The sequence below is a fragment of the Strongylocentrotus purpuratus genome, unplaced genomic scaffold, assembly GCF_000002235.5.
Source record: "Strongylocentrotus purpuratus isolate Spur 01 unplaced genomic scaffold, Spur_5.0 spur5_scaffold_20, whole genome shotgun sequence".
NCBI classification, from domain to species: domain Eukaryota; kingdom Metazoa; phylum Echinodermata; class Echinoidea; order Camarodonta; family Strongylocentrotidae; genus Strongylocentrotus; species Strongylocentrotus purpuratus.
In genome coordinates, this window is record NW_022145606.1 from 25,243,913 (window position 1) to 25,260,311 (window position 16,399).

Consider the following 16,399-nt stretch of genomic DNA (forward strand, 5'->3'; position numbering starts at 1 on the left):
GGTGTCATTGTCGAGTGGATATGTCATCGGACTGTGGATCACGAGGTGCGCGGTTCGAGTCCTGCTGCGGCACTTATGTCCTTTGACAAGACATTAATCTACGTTTGCCACACTCCACCCAGGTGAGGTAAAAGGGTACCTGGTAGAATTATTCTTTGAAATGTACTGTGTGCTGATAACGGCTGCCGGAGCTATCAGGAGCTTGACACAAACCAACTCTTTCCTAGACTAAACACCAAGCCGTTTTTTCACTCAACCCAGATTCAACTATTACTTACCTAGGCTCATGTTCCAGCTGTTTCACCAGTTTCTGCACCTCTTTGCTCGGCTGCTGGGTGATATCCACACTAGCGAGTAGGGCATATTTCTCCATCAGGAGCTCTGCAAAGTCCGACTGCGCCCGGGCTTGGATGTTCTCCTGGTGCACATTGTAGATGGCGACCTTCGTGCTCTCGTCGAGCTCTCCGAAGCTCTCGCTGTTGGAGATCGCGTCCAGGACGACGTCCTCGTCCATGGCGCGGAACGGAAGGACGATGTTCGGGAGACTTTCCAGCAGCTTCTTGAAGTCTGCTTTCATTCTGAAATGTCCCAAGATAAAGAAGTATTACAGTATAAATTCTTCAAGGTAATGTGAACTCCTGTAAAATGGAGCCAGACTGGAATGCTCCCCAGGGAGTGGAGAATGTGCATGCATTGTGTGCGGGAAAGCCTGAATCCTATGACCGGGGTAATAATACATCTGTAAATCGCTTAAAGACATCGTTGAAGTATTAAAGGTTATCTGCACTAGTTTGGCCAGAGGGAATTAGACCTCCCTGCAAGGTCACTGACAGGTGATTATGTCATCAATAAGCTCTCAATTAACATAAGAAAGAGGGGATCATGGGGGACCAATGATCACTGATTAGGCATTTTTTTCTACATAGAGGGAGCAAGTAGATACAAGAAGTACAGTGTGTCTTTAAGCCCCATATAAAAGCGAAGTAATATTATTATTATTAGTAGTATTTTTATTCTTATTAAACTTACTTCTCTTTCCTCTTGGCAGCGTTGAGTCTATTGACGTGATCCTGGAAGCAGTTCTCACATTCCATCTCGTTGCCTTCGAGAAGGTCGTAAGGGATGCGAACCTCGTTTGTGTCGATGTATTCACTCTCCCTCCAAGACTGGTCGTGTGGCAGCACAATGAACCACTGGGCGAAGTTCGTCATCTCGGGCAGCATGTGACGACATTCTGTCCAGTCCCTGGGAGAGTGAAGAAAGATGGAGAGAGAGAGAGAGAGAGAGAGATAGAGAGAGATAGAGAGAGATGGAGAGAAAGAAAGAAAGCGTGGGGGAGGAAGAGAGATAGAGGAGAGGGATAGAATAGAGGGATAGAAGAGAGAGAGATATATATATAAGAGAGAGATAGAAGAGGGTGAGATAGAAGAGAGAGAGATAGAAGAGAGAGAGATAAAGAGGGATAGAAGAGAGAGAGAGATAGAAGAGAGAGAGATAAAGAGAGAGAGAGATAGAAGAGAGAGAGATAAAGAGAGAGAGATAAAGAGAGAGAGATAGAAGAGAGAGAGAGAGATAGAAGAGGGTGAGAGAGAGAGAGAGAGGAGAGGGATAGAATAGAGGGATAGAAGAGAGAGAGATATATAAGAGAGAGATAGAAGAGGGTGAGATAGAAGAGAGAGAGATAAAGAGAGAGAGATAGAAGAGAGAGAGAGATAAAGAGAGAGAGATAGAAGAGAGAGAGATAGAAGAGGGTGAGATAGAAGAGAGATAGAAGAGAGAGAGAGGGGGGGAGAGAGAGAGAGGGGGAGAGAGAGAGAGGGGGAGAGAGAGAGGGAGAGAGAGAGAGAGGGGAGATGGAGTCAGAAAGGGAGGGGCAAGGGAGACACAGAGAGGGATGGATGGGAGGTCGTAGACAGAGATAGAGAGAAAATTATCTTGAGAAACAATGCAATACAGTGAAACCTGTATAAAAAGACCACTCAAGGGGGACGCAACTAGACAGGTGGTATTTCTAATCAGGTGGTCTTTATGTACAGTTTCCTATAGTAGATATACATTTTTCAAAGGGAAACTTTCTATACAGGTAATTGCTAAAGAAATTTTGGGTAAAAAAATCAGTACAAAATGAGAAGCTTGTATCCAAGTTTTAACATATTGTATGTACAGTTAACAACTAAATTATCCATACCCTTATTATGTTTTTTAATTTGTTAAGCAGTTGAAAAATTGCTTTTATCCAATTTATTTTGTCTCGAGAACATGGCATATGAAAGTCACATGTAGGCAATAGTTGGCAAGGAAGTACTGCACACACTTTATAAATAATCTTGAAACCTATTGATAAATATTAGCTTTGATGGCGCGCCCATAACCGCACAAGTGTTTATTTCCTAGCTAAAAGTATCGGTGACTCAACGAGTTAAGTGGGTTTTGTTTCGATAATTTAAAGGCCAGTTGTTTACATTACAGTTCACTTTTGGAAGATAATGGCAACAAGACTGAATGTGAAATTTAATAAAGGGTGATTCTTCCTCATAGAGATAACAAACAAAGCTGCGACAAGTCTTGATGGTCTCAATTTATCTACGAGCGGCTAACAAACTTTTATCAGGTCTTGTATACGACGGAAGTGCGCTACAGTTTATATTTGGGCACGTTCAACCCATTTTGAAAGAGTTAAATTATTTGGATAAAACTTTCAATGCCACATGTTGGTGTAGTTGGTACATGTTTCTGGGTACAGTGCATGTGACTTTCAGCAAGCATGAGTGAATTTTTACCATTTTGATGATTTTTTTTTAATTCACATTATTCACCAATTATCATATAGTGCCTCTCCCATTCCTCCCTCCTAGTTTCATTCATGAGGCAACTGTATGACACAAACTCCACTTTATCTTGTACTATCTATAAACAGCGACATAGCGACACTCGTACTCTCTAAAATCGTGACAAACTGTTCCATCTTTATCGAGGAGAAAAGATCGCTGTGAGTAAACACGGTAGGCAAGAAATTTAATGAAGTATAAAAACTAATAAAATAAATATGTGTGTTAAAAATGCTCATTATTGAGAGAAACCTGATGCCATTATAAACAAGTGGGCGATTAAGTATGCGATTGGTTTTGATTCAAGTATTTATGACATGATGGAGGACATTAAGGTATAATGAGTGGCAGGAATACCGCTGAAACATTTTGTTTTGAATTTGAGAGGTATATATATATAAAGCAAGCAGATATTCCTTATTGGAGTACCTGTTATCTGATGGACAGGACCATACCATTCACAGTTTAGGGGGGAATCTGTTTATCTACCAATGAGGTAGTGAAGTTCAGGGAATGGACTCTACTTTTAGAATGAGCTACAGAGGGTCTGATCTTGTTCTAACTTTTTGAAACTGATCACCCCTAAGATCATAATGAACTTGACTCCTTTACGTTATAATTCCATAGAAGTATTAGAGTGTTCCATTCTAAATCTAGGGAGATGCAAGCTAGCCCTTTCACTGATGGACTTTAAATCCGGGAACAATATCTCCAGTGCATAGGGAAACTGTCCAAGATAATTTTCATTGTTTTCTACTTTTTAAAACTCACCACCCCTAAACTCATAATGGACTCAACTCCTCTACATAGCAATTGGTTCAGAAGCAGGCATATTCCATTCTTGAGTAGGGAGGGGCAGGCTTAACTTCCCCTGATGGAGTTCAAATCAGGGCATATACTCTCCATTGCGTCTGGTAGCATTGCCAGATACTTTCTCAAACTCACCATCACTAAAAGCATAATGGACTCAACTCCTCTACATGCTACTTATTATAAAACAGGAATGTTCCATTCTCAATTTAGGGAGGGGCATGCTTACCTTCCACTGATGGAGTTCAAATCGAGGAATATACTCCCTAGTGCACCTGGTAGTGCTGCCAGAAACTTTCTCAAACTCACCAATCCCTAAAAGCATAATGAACTAGACTCCTCTACATGCTACTTACTATGAAACAGGAATGTTCCATTCTCACATTAGGGAGGGACATGCTTACCTTCCACTGATGGAGTTCAAATCCGGGAATATACTCTCCAGTGCGTCTGGTAGCCTACCCAGATACAGCTTCATTTTATTCTGCTGGTGGTTCTGGCGAAGCCGCTGTGTGTGCCGTGTGAAGTAGTTCTTGGCGTTCTTTGTACCGATGAGTTCAACAACCTATTTTTATTTTCCAAAAAAGAACAATATTTAATTACTTTGCATAAACAAGCTTGTGTCGGTCATTATGCACGATCGTTCAACAATTAATAAAGTAGACTGGACACACATGCAACATAAACAGTGGTGGATACTGTTGCTTATTTATTTAGATTTGGCACAATTTATAACATTTGTGGTGCCAAAATAAAACCTTTTTACCTCCACTCTGCAATATTGTTTTATTTGCTTCAGAGGTGGGATGATTGTATGCTCATTAACTAAGTGTACAGGCAATAGACATAATTACACTATGGCAATGATCTACAATGTACAAATATACTTCCAAGGGCATCAGCAAAGTATTTGGCTCTACAAAGGTAAATCAATCTAAACTGGACGATACAGGAAAGGAAAATATTTGAAATAAGCTTTCTCAGAGACAACACCAACTAGTTACAATGTTTTAAAGGCACACTGTCCTACTTGTAGCTACTTGCTCCCTCTATATAGAAAACTTCCCCAATTGGTGCCTGTTGGTCCCCCATGATCCTTTTTTTCTTATTTTAAATGAGAGCTGAGTTAATGATATAGCCACCAGTCACAGTGACCTCGCTGGATCGCTGGGTGGTCTAATCCCTTCTAGCTGAAGTAGTAAAGCCTGCCTTTAATGGCAATAATCTATATGCATAATGCATATCCATATACATACAGAAATATCTTTGTATTTGCAACTAGTCTGCTTTTGAAGACTTATCTTCTACACTTTGAATACAGTCAAAGAAAGTATTTTCAAGAACCAGACACAACGTGAGTGTAATTACAGAACTAAGGGTGGACATTTTTCTTGCTGGTATATACGTATTATGTCATCAGTCTGGCAATGTACATTGTAGGAATTGTAGTATAGTATGTCCTCGGCTATCGAATTACAGTAAACTGATATGATGTAAATTATACACTCAAGAGGATATCAGGTGTATATTTAGGATCAGCAAGGAAATATCCCACAAGTACTTATCTCCTTGCAAACAGAGCTACCTGTAAACCGCAAACGATCGAGTGGTTTTGGTTGCCTATTCAACGCACAGGTTTGTGGCAAGAATAGAGACATATTTCTGAAGTCCTAAGTTGTATTTTAATGACCACATCAAGTGATGTACATTCTCAAAGTCAAGTACCGGTACATGAAGAGTGATATTTAGGAGCGATATTGAGGATTGATATCGTTGTGTGATATCGATGTGTGATATTAAAATAGGCAAAGAAAAAGAAGAGTGTAAGTGACGAGCGATAGAAGTAAATTGATGACTTATGAGGCAACTGGTATTAACTAATGGGACAAGGTACTTTAGGCTTGCACAATTAGAGAATGGATTAAAGAAATTTTTTAAGTTTGCGATCAATCAAACACAACTTGGCAACTCGGTGATGTATCTTGCAAGTTCCTAACAAGAAATTAACAAATAAAGCTCCTTCAAATATCCATAACTTTGTTAATTGTAATTCGATTTTGCTCACACTTTCACTGACCTGTTCCTTCTTCTATTAAAGCCAACATAATATCAAGGTAAACTTCCCCTGTCTGCATTAGTTTGCCCATAGGGGATTAGGCCTCCCGACAAGGTCACTGACAGGTGGTATCTCATGAAATCAGCTAGCAATTAAAATAAGAAAAAGAGGATCATGGGGACCAACAGGCACCGATTAGGCCTTGTTTGCTACATAGAGGGCGCAAGTAGCTATAAGTAGTGCAGTGGGCCTTTAATACTCAAGGACACTATACCTTTCTAAAGACGTCTCTGTTCTGGTACTGCTTCTTGCGCGACGTCCACAGATCATGGTAGTTGACCACCTCTTTCTTGAGCATCTGTTCATACTCGTCCACCGCCTTCGTGATCACCTTCTGCCTCGCTTCGTTAGCTGATGGGAACGGCACCTCCCTCGGCCCGCTCCTCTTATCGATCTTGCTTGCGATCATCGCAAATGCCAGGTCTACATTGACGCCCTCTTGCGACGACGTCTCGATGAGCGGGGCTTTGATCTTCGCCGCGAAGGCCTTGGCGTCACGCACGTACTGGTCCCAGGCTTCGTCGTATTTGGTTGCGACGACGACCACCGGCCGCTTTGCCTTGTGGAGTTGGCCTTGCAGCTTGGTGAGCCATTCCAGTTGTTTCTCGTGTCCCGGTGACCGCGAGACGTCGTAGATGATCAAGAATCCATCCACAGGGAATTTACCGTCTGGGAGAATTTTCTGAGTGAAGTTGGTTTCGTCACCTGTGTGATATAAGCAATACATTTCAGACATGAGTTTAAATAACCATTTAGATATGAGAGCGTCTGGGGGCCGTTTCACAAAACTTGTCATCAGTGACAAATGACAGTATTTGTATCAGCTACTGAAATTCTTGATTCCGATTGGTAATCAGCAAGTTTGTAACTGATTTTTGTTATTTGTCATTGAAAAAGGGCTTTGTGAAACAGGTCCATGGTCTCTCCCAGGTGGACATTGGAGACTCGTAGGCTTGGGGAAGGGCCATATTAAAGGGAATGAACGCTCAGCCCCACAGCGAGGGGAAAAGCGGATCTATGCTAAATGATGATGACGATGATGTAAAGATGACCTTCATATTCCTCAAAGCCATAGAATACAAGTTAAATGAGGGTATTTTAACTGTAAAAATATCTTAAAAATCTATATTGCACCATTTGTTTATCTCCCTGTAAGGAAAGCCCAGGGTTTTTTTTTTCAGGCGGTGTCGAGTCTGTTTGGTGATGTGACAAACACATTAAAGATAAACTTTAGTACTGGTAATGCGATTGCATTGTGAAAGAAAAGGTGTGGAAAGGATCAGAAACAGTTGATCATGTAGCATGTTGGTGTGCACTGCAAGGTTCTGGAGTCATCAAAATCATAATAAATTTGACAACACACATGGTGTCGGGGCTAGTAATAACTTGATTTCCTTGTCTTTCTATGCTCATTACTCAGCCAGTATACATTTTCTTCCAAAATTGTTTGGCACATGTCATTTATTTGTAATCTTGAACATTCAGTGTAAGTTTCGTTTGATTCTGTGAGAATTATTTTTTTTTTTTTTACCAGTACTGGAGTTTATCTTTAATAGGGAATCATAACTTCAAGCCCGAGCAAATGTCCCCGAGCAATTGCTGGATGACCCTCATACTCACCAACTTGATCTTTACAGATGTACATGACCTTCTCCGCAGACTTGAGGTTTGTGACCGCAGCTCGTTTGTAATACGCATGGGTGTTTGACCCTCTGAGGGGCGAGAAGGAGGAGTCATCTATAAACTCTGTCTGTTCCACCACTCTGTATGTTATTGAATCGCCATCATACTTCCTTGTACATTCACCTGCATGAGAAAGAAACAATCAGTCATCAAGGAAATAATCAATAATATTCTGTTCTTGTAAAGGGCATATCACAGTAAATAATGTCCCCATGAGCTTCCAAAGAGCTTTTTGAATTAATACCACCTAAACTTTAGCTCTGGCAGCTGTTATAAGAGCACAGTGTATTTTAATGAATACTCCTACCACGTACCCGTTTACCTCACCTGGGTGGAGTGTGGCAAATATGTAGATCAATGTCTTGCCAATGGACGTTAGTACTGTGGCAGAGATTTGATCCATGTACCTTGTGGTTCAAAGTCGGGAGACTTATCCACTGGACCACAACACCTCTATCAATGAATTTTGTCTGTCACAACATGCATGCATCTACATGTACATGTATCTAGATTATTTAATTCATTTTTCAGTAATTCATTTATGGCATGATATTCAAGTTACATTGTATTTCAGGTGAATGGAGCCACAAATAGAAAGATAGTCAATCTTCTGAAGAAAAGACTAAATTTTCTTTTGCGTAACATCGTATTCGTCTTATCCATGTGACGTCATTATGCTTCATATACATTGATGAACCACATTCATCTTAAAAACATTCTACAAATATTTTGAAGGAGAAATCATGAATGGATTCTATCATAAAATGTCATGGTATCACCTTCATGCTTTTTCATTTATTCAAAAATAATTTCAATGATTCACATTAGTTAAAATTCTAATTAAATTTCTAAGAAGAATTTTCTCTCCTTTATTCTTTATTATTTGATTTCCTATGCTAATGTTTGGAGATATACAAACGGTAATGAATAATAAATGAAATTATTCAAGATTTGAGTCTCACCCCAGTAGAGGAAGTGGTCATTGTTTACGATGCGCCCGCTGAAATCACTCGAGCTGATGACCGAGATGTGGTCTGTGAAGTACTTGTCCTGGTGAGGATTCAAGAAGCGGTTGCAGAGGCACGACTTGCCGACTCCCGTGGCCCCGCGCTCTGTCTCCGTTCCCGACATGCCCATCACGGATATGTGGTAGATCTTCTCTGGCTTCTGACGCGCCATTGTAGCGTTGTCCTTGCTTCGCTTCTTTCTCAAGGGTTCTTTCTCAGATGCTATGCATCAAGGGTCTTCTCCGTGGTCTTCGAATGAGCGTCACGCAGACCTGATGAACATAATCACGGGTTGTCTGTGACCCTTCAGGCTTCCTTGACTTCTGGAGGACCTTCGTGCCTGGAACAGGAGTATCTTGTACCAAACACAGAACGTCCACTACTCTTTCAATCTAACGTCCCTCTTGGTGACCAGGCCGATGATGCATGTACAAAATGTATCAGCAAGGTTTCTCAAGAAGAAATAAAGCAACTCAGGATGTAGCGCTCTCTCCACTTATCTTTCGATCCTAAAAATAATATCGCCTACTCTGTTTATCGTCCCTGTTGTCAAGTCCTCATGAGGAAGTCCTGCTAAACAACTACGGTAAACATCTACAGGAATAAGTTTCAACTCTAAATTGGTAGTACTAGTCACGTTAATCTACGTGATCATTTTGCAGGCTTTGGGAGATTGGAGAGACGATGCACTTGCATTGGAATGTTGCCAATTTGAAGATGTCCTGTTTTTCTTGGACTGGAGCAATCTGGGCAAAAAGATAAAATATCAGATTAAAAAAATGTTATTAAGCACTCAAAGGACAATCCAACATTTGTCATCATAAGTTCATCTGTTTGAAAGCAGAAAAATAGGAAAAATTGTTTTCCCCCAAAGTACTGTCTCCCTCGGGGGCACTTCTCAAATATATCAATTATGGACAGCATATTAAATACTAATACTGTTTTCACACTGGCAATATTTTGCTTAACCCCGTACTATAGGTGGGGTTAAAGGGGGGGTTTTAGCCCCACCTATAGTCCGGGGTTAAGCCTATTCCACTTTCTGTTCAGACTCGTTTTTACCAAAGTGGGCTAACCCCACCTATAGTACGGGGTTAACTAACCCTGCAAAATAGCAGGGCTAACCTCACAATTGTGGTACTAACTCCTGCTAACTCCGCAATTGCGGTGCCAAGCAAATGAATGAGAACAGAAACAAAAAATAGTCCGGGACTACGCAGTGAAGCGAATTAATGAATTCCATGGCCATGGCTAGTACGGGGCTATAAAGGAATTGCAGTGAGAAAAGCCAAAAAAAATAGTCTGGGGTTAAGGATAGTACGGGGCTAAGCAAAGTACGGGGTTAAGCAAAACCAGTGTGAAAAGAGTATAAAGGTCCTCTATAAAAGAGAATAGATACTCCTGATCCTGAGTCTCATATTTTTTTCTTATTGAAGTTCTAATCATTTTGTGTGTAGGAGCAGGTTGGAAGGTTGTCTGCCACTACGTCACAGAGACATGAAGGATTCAGCCAAGTTGAAGAGCCCATTACTTTCAAAAACTTTGAACTATAATCACGTTTTTGTCCAATCTCATTCAAACTTTCACCAGTCTACAAATGTACTACTCTTGATTTTTCTGCTTTCCTCTAGAATAGTTTAATACCAAGATTGGATTTCCCTTGAACTATTCGAACGATCCCTGACCTGTGTACATGTATAGGCTGGAAAAGTTCAAGTTCAAATTCAATTTTATTTAATTCCAGTAAAACTATACATGTACACATACAAATCATAAATATGTGTACAAGCACAGATGCAAATCATTATACACAGACTCGAGGGTACCATGAAAAAATACAGCCTTCTTGTCAAAAAAGTCCCCTGTACATGTATATATGTAAAAAAAGTTGAAAGTGCTTGATAGTATCAAGAGGAAAGTAGACATTTCTATGAATTATAACACAATGATCAAATAAAACATTAACGCATAGTGATGTAGCAGCCATTGTTGCAAACAACTGTCTGATTTTACCAAAAAAATATTGCCTCCTGCCATTCATGTACACATGCGTTTGCAAAATTTGTAACAACATTTTTTGAATTTCCTTTTCAGTTGGTTTTAAACGCTGTCATGGCCTTTAATCCAAGATTCTTAAAGTACCATTAATTACAAGTGCCACCATTGGAAGACTGAAATAAAACATCTTGACTTTTCCTTCCTTCCTCGTTCTAAATTAGCTTCTACGTCCGCTTTCAATATATCTCTCCAGGCCCATCAAATGTTCTTGAAGTTTTCTTTCCTGATCTTGTAATTCCCAAAGATTTTGATAGTTCAAGAAAGCTGGCTGATAATAATTTTCCTACAATTAACAAATAACCCCTTTATAACTAGGGCTTACTTTTTCTTTTACACTTTAAAAACTGTTTTAAATAAAGAGGAATTCTGTTTTAATCACTCAATTTCTTCTCCTTCTCTCCCCCCCCCCCCCTTACATGTTGTACCTCCTCTATTTTGGTACACGTAGATGTCCAGGGTCTTAAGGTCTGAAGAAGTGAGACTAGACAGCTCGTCGCCTCAATGATGTGACTTACAACTGCCTTAATATCCTGCATAGCCAACCAGCTGTGGTATTCAATGTGTTAGGGTCTGAAGTTGTAAGCCTAGACATCTTATCACCTAGGGGTTTGATATACATGTAGTATAAAGACTAGGACACTGATCACCTCAAACTGCCTTATTCTGTGATAGCCCATGGGACATGGCTTTCAATGTCTTAATAGGGTCTGAAGAGGTGAGACTAGACAGCTCATCTCCTCAATGAATTGACTATTAGGGGTATAAACACCACCAGCCTATTAAAGGTAAAGACCAGTATTGGAAACGCCCCAATTTCAAAAAATGAAATGGAAGCTCTCATTACCAATCATGTGAAAGAATATGTTTTGACTAATACATGATGATAAAAAAATTGCCGGGAAACCGCCTACTAATTCATATATTTGGTAAATTTGTTTCTCTCATGGTCTGTGAGAGATATAGGGTAGTCCCATATACATCTTTCTGTGTATAGTGCTTGTAACTTTACGAAGAATGGGCCAAATTTCTTATCATTTTGATGATTCCAGAACCTTGCAGATGCTAGATGCTAGATGACCAACCTTTTCTGATCGATTCCACAACGTTTTTTTCACAAAGCAATCGCATGACCATAACTGGTCTTTACCTTTAAAGGGTCTGTGGTAGTAAGATTATTAGACACTGTCCACCTCAGCCATGGTATTCAATGTCTTAGGGTCTGGATAGTTGAGACGTAAGACTAGACAGCTCATCACCTCAATGAATTGGCTTAGGGGTATAAACCCTACCAGCCTAAGGGCCAATGTAAGATGACACCGCCATATACATCAGTGTCCGGGCAGATGGGTAACGCATTAATATCCCTCTCCCTCCCCTCTTCATCATACTACCAAATAAAATCATATCATCAGAAAGGATGGTTTCAAGACCATTTGGAGTGACCCGGCTTCATGTCAGAATAATTTGTTTGGACTTTCTTGAGACATTGAGTGGATTGAATGAATGAAGTCTTGTTTTATTTAAGCTTTTCTGTCTCTCCTTTTTATGGATAATATTAAAGCAGATAAAATATTGAAAACATGGAATTCAAAGGCTAAATAGAATGTGGCTTGAGCCAAGCCTAAACAAGCAGATGTCATGGTAAACGTTCGCATCACAAGACTTTTGCAAATTGTATAGTCATTTTCACAGCCAGAAACTTGGTAATGAGGATTAATGCCTTGCGAAAGTGCACTAGCGCATCAAACTGGTTTCAAACCCAGGACCTCATAGATATGGTACCACTGCTCTACCACTGAGCCATCGTTGCAATGTGAAAGACTAACAAAAATGTAAAAATGCAAACTATTCTACATTCAGTTACTCTAAACTTGTCTTTTTTCCATCGAAGAGAGGTAGGGGGGAAAGGACTACACAGGTAGTACAGTAAGAATTGGTTGAAAGACCACTAGTACAGTATACAAGAGCATTGCTCTGTCTCCACTGAATGTCAATGCTCGCATCGCATAGCGAAGAATCAATATCAAAATAACACATGGAATTGTGCACATTTTCGCAAGCGAGATGGTAAAGTCATCAGCGACTGCGTCCCAAGGAGCATGGCTGTCACCGAGATGAAAGGGAGTTAAATGGCGGGATAATTCATCATAATAATCAGTCAGAATTGGGGGCTTTTAGCCCAAAATGATGATTTATCGACCTGATGGAATCATGGCATACAAGTATAATCCAATTATAATGTATGATAAGTTTAAGAAGGGCCTTAGGCTTAATACCTAACACCCTTCCGGCACTGACAAGTGACAATGGATTTCATAGCAGGTTTTTTAGCCTGGACGAATGATTATCAACCAGAAGGATTCATCAAATTAAAAAACAATCATAATGTAAGGTGAGATGAGATGAAAGCCAGAAAGCCCTTACGGCGTACCCCTGTTTTGGAGTAACATCCTACTGGCTCTGACAGTGGGTTTCAAAGACAGCTTTTAGCCTGAAGCTACGATTATCGGTCTGTTCAGAGCCAAGAGGGCATTACATGTACAAGACGTTATGGCTCAGTGGTGGAGCAGTGGTGTCTCTATTGCGCTGTACAGATACTGCATATTATGGACTACAAAGACAGCTTTCGGTCTGAAATAATGATTTATCAACCTGATCATCTGATGGTTATATGGTTTATAATTCAATTAAATGGTCTGTTGAGATCCAGAAGGGAGTAAAAAAAAAGGACCTCTGTTAAAAAGATATGAGCTAATGCATTTCTGGCCCTAACACTGGCTTGTCTCATGCATGGAGTTAACGGAGGAAATATTAAAAGCATCAACCATTTGGAGAACTTCAAACAGCCATAAATCTATCAAATTTAGCTTGCAACGTCCATGTAATTGATCTATTGTAAAATGTTTATTGGTACTGGGAAAAAAAGACTTGATTCTAGAGTACATGCCACTTAAAGATGAAGTTGAGTCCTGGTCATGTGATTGCATTGTGAAAGAAACGGTGTGGAATCGACCAGAAAAGGTTGATCATCTGGCATGTAAGAATTTGTGTGTATTGCAAGGTTCTGGAATCATCAAAATGTTAAGAAATTGACCAAGTCTTGGAAAAGTTACAAACACTGCACACAGAAAGATGTATATGGGACTACACGAACACGTGGCATAAAAAATCTACCCCCCCCCCCCCCCGAGTTTTACGATGTACATGACATATTTAGAATATGAAGGCATTTGAAGAGCCATGCTTTTCAGCGATGTTCTTCCACACTTGCATAAGAATGATAACGCTCACAAATTATTTTTCACCTCTTCCCAGAACTCAACTTTCTCTTTAATACTAAACATGGTGGATACGTTAAAGGCATCCTCGATTCGGTGAGTTACAAAAGCCACAAAAATGCCCCCAATTGCTTGAAAGGAGCATAATTGGTGTTTTGAGAATTGCACAGAAAAGCAGGCTGATTTTTCATTGCAAAAAGCTTCCACTGTAAAGCAAGGTGAAAACATTATAATCTGTTTGATGAATATTTGAGTAAAAACAAAAAAAACATCACTAACATCACTTATGCTTGAATCGTAGACACTTAAACTGAATCTATTGCAAAATGTCAATAGCACCGGGACAAGCAGACATTGAATTTTAAAATAATAAACAAATACTAAAATATGAAGTATGGAGGAAACATCAGACATACATGTATATCACATATTTTTGTGAACATTTCAGCAGTAGCAGTAGACACAAGATTATCCCTTCTGTTTGAATAGTTCTTTGATCAATTGAAAGAAATGCCCCCGGGAAAAGCAGACTGCGATTTCAGAGTAAGGATAAATTTATGTATTCATGTACATGTATATCAAACAATTGGTGAATATCTCTGTATTCACAAGAAAAATATTTCTTTTTGTTTGATTTGCACTTTGATCTATTGGAAATTTAAAATGCCACTGGGAAAAAGCAGATTTTGATTTTCCATGTAAAAACCCGCCAAAAACCCCTAATACCCCAGTGTGTCGTCAATTGGCGTGTTCCTGAATAGCCCAAAACACCTGAGGCAGTACACAATCTCTGGGTATATACACTTTGCTAAATTGAATTACTGTCAAAATAAATATAGCAAAGTACATTTAGGGCTCCGTATGTGCAAAGCAATATGGGGGAGCAGTGTGGCTCGTGGCATAAACTATTACTCAATGAAAATTACAAAGTTCCTCGTCAAAAAAAAAACACTCTCCTTCCTTCCTTCCTTTTTGTTCTTTTGATTGTCATACTAGGGAACAAAGGGCAGTGAACTTTACAGTAAATAAATGTCTTCAAAGAAGAAGGCTAAGAAAAAGAAATCAGAGCTCTATCTGACCATGAAAGGTTTTTTATGTATTTTTTCCCCTTTTTGTTTCCTCAAATTTAAAGCAGTCAGGGAAACTTTGATTCGCTAGAACTTGAAGACAACTTGGGGTGATTTTGAGCTCCACATGCATGTACCAGTACACACAATTTAAAAGAAGGGGGACAATTTTTTTTGCTTTAATGACAAAATGAAATCGTATTGCCCCAAAATAAAAGCTCCCCTAGGCCTAAACCATACAACTGTACAAGTGTGGGTCTTTATAATGAGCACTTCACTAGATTCCTTTAACTGTATCATTTCATGGACATATTAAGGACATACTATGGGAAATCCCTCTGTATTTCCTTTTTCTTTTCGTACATTTCCTTATCACAATAGGGATTAATGATTGAAAATTCAATGCATTATCAGAATGACCTTTGAAAGGTCCGACATGTTGAGGTAAACAATTATATTAATATCTTTCTAATTCCTCTTTGCTCTGTATGAATTAACCACCTGCTTCCTGCATTTAACAATGTATGTTTTTATTTTCTCAGGGGTTTTTACTTTCACAAATTCTGTGAATCGCTGTTAGGTCACAAAGGTGGGTTGTCAATGCATACACGTACGCACAAACGTCTATTGTATTAAACTATATGCACTTGTGAGTTGTGTTTATTATCATGAAAACAAAATGTGAAAAAATTGTACTAAAAAATATCTGCATGTGAAAGTATCAGGATTACACCGTAATATTTTTAATTTCTAATTGAATGCTCAAAGACAGGGGCAAGTTAAATAAGATTTGCAAGTGATATATTGCTCATGTGTACATGTATACAAGTAGTTATCTGTAGCTACAGTATTGAACAAAATATTTTGAAGTGCACTTCATATTTACAAACATGCTCATTTAATTTTGTAACCTTGATTTTTTTTTTATAAGTGCTTTTAAATTTTAAGCGAATAAAGAACATGAAATTAAAATGAAAAAAATATTACTTTTACGGAACAAATTTCCAGAATGTATTTTTTAGCGTGCTTCCTACAAGTAATTGTGACTATAAGTAATTTCATGATGCTTTCTTCCTCTTTCTGTTCGCCAACTTTTTCGTAAGTGATTCAAACACGCTGTTTTGTATTGTGCATATGTTCATGGGTCATGGAGTCCTAAACTACCCAAGACCCATAAACCCATTCCCTCCACTAATAATTCATGAAATGATGAAAATTATGTTGATACACGCAGTTGTAAACATGCGGTGGCGTACACGTACATGTACTGAGAAGAATTACGATCGTCAGACTGCATACACATGTACTCGCTGCAATTTCCGTGTTGATAGTTGGCCCTCGTTCCGTCGCGATTACTCAAGGGAATCCATCAGCCATGTTCTGAGTGAAAAGCGTGAGTAATTTGCACGCCTAATTTTGGGTCGTTAATGACTGGAATCTGGCGTTTTCGTTCACGTTTTCCCACCCCGGCCTTGTCTAGCCAGCACGGTTTGTCTTCTGATGGTTCTGTGTGATACGCATTCATGAGTCATCGTTGGATTCCATGAGAATA

The 16,399-nt window shown here is 39.4% G+C and overlaps 1 protein-coding gene across 14 annotated transcripts in view; it reads right to left on the reverse strand.

Moving 5' to 3' along the window:
• The window catches only part of LOC588152 (rho GTPase-activating protein 35), a 110,399-nt gene that overhangs the window by 85,975 nt on the left and 8,025 nt on the right, over positions 1-16,399 (reverse strand). For all 14 annotated transcript variants that reach the window (XM_030993082.1, XM_030993089.1, XM_030993085.1 and 11 more), the window contains exons 2-7: positions 8,400-9,190; positions 7,375-7,560; positions 5,969-6,459; positions 4,043-4,203; positions 1,030-1,245; positions 279-578 (exon numbers count right to left, since the gene is read on the reverse strand). In XM_030993082.1, coding sequence (XP_030848942.1) covers positions 279-578; positions 1,030-1,245; positions 4,043-4,203; positions 5,969-6,459; positions 7,375-7,560; positions 8,400-8,616 — 1,571 coding nt within the window. In that variant the 5' untranslated portion in view covers positions 8,617-9,190. The remainder of the gene's footprint in view (positions 1-278; positions 579-1,029; positions 1,246-4,042; positions 4,204-5,968; positions 6,460-7,374; positions 7,561-8,399; positions 9,191-16,399) is intronic.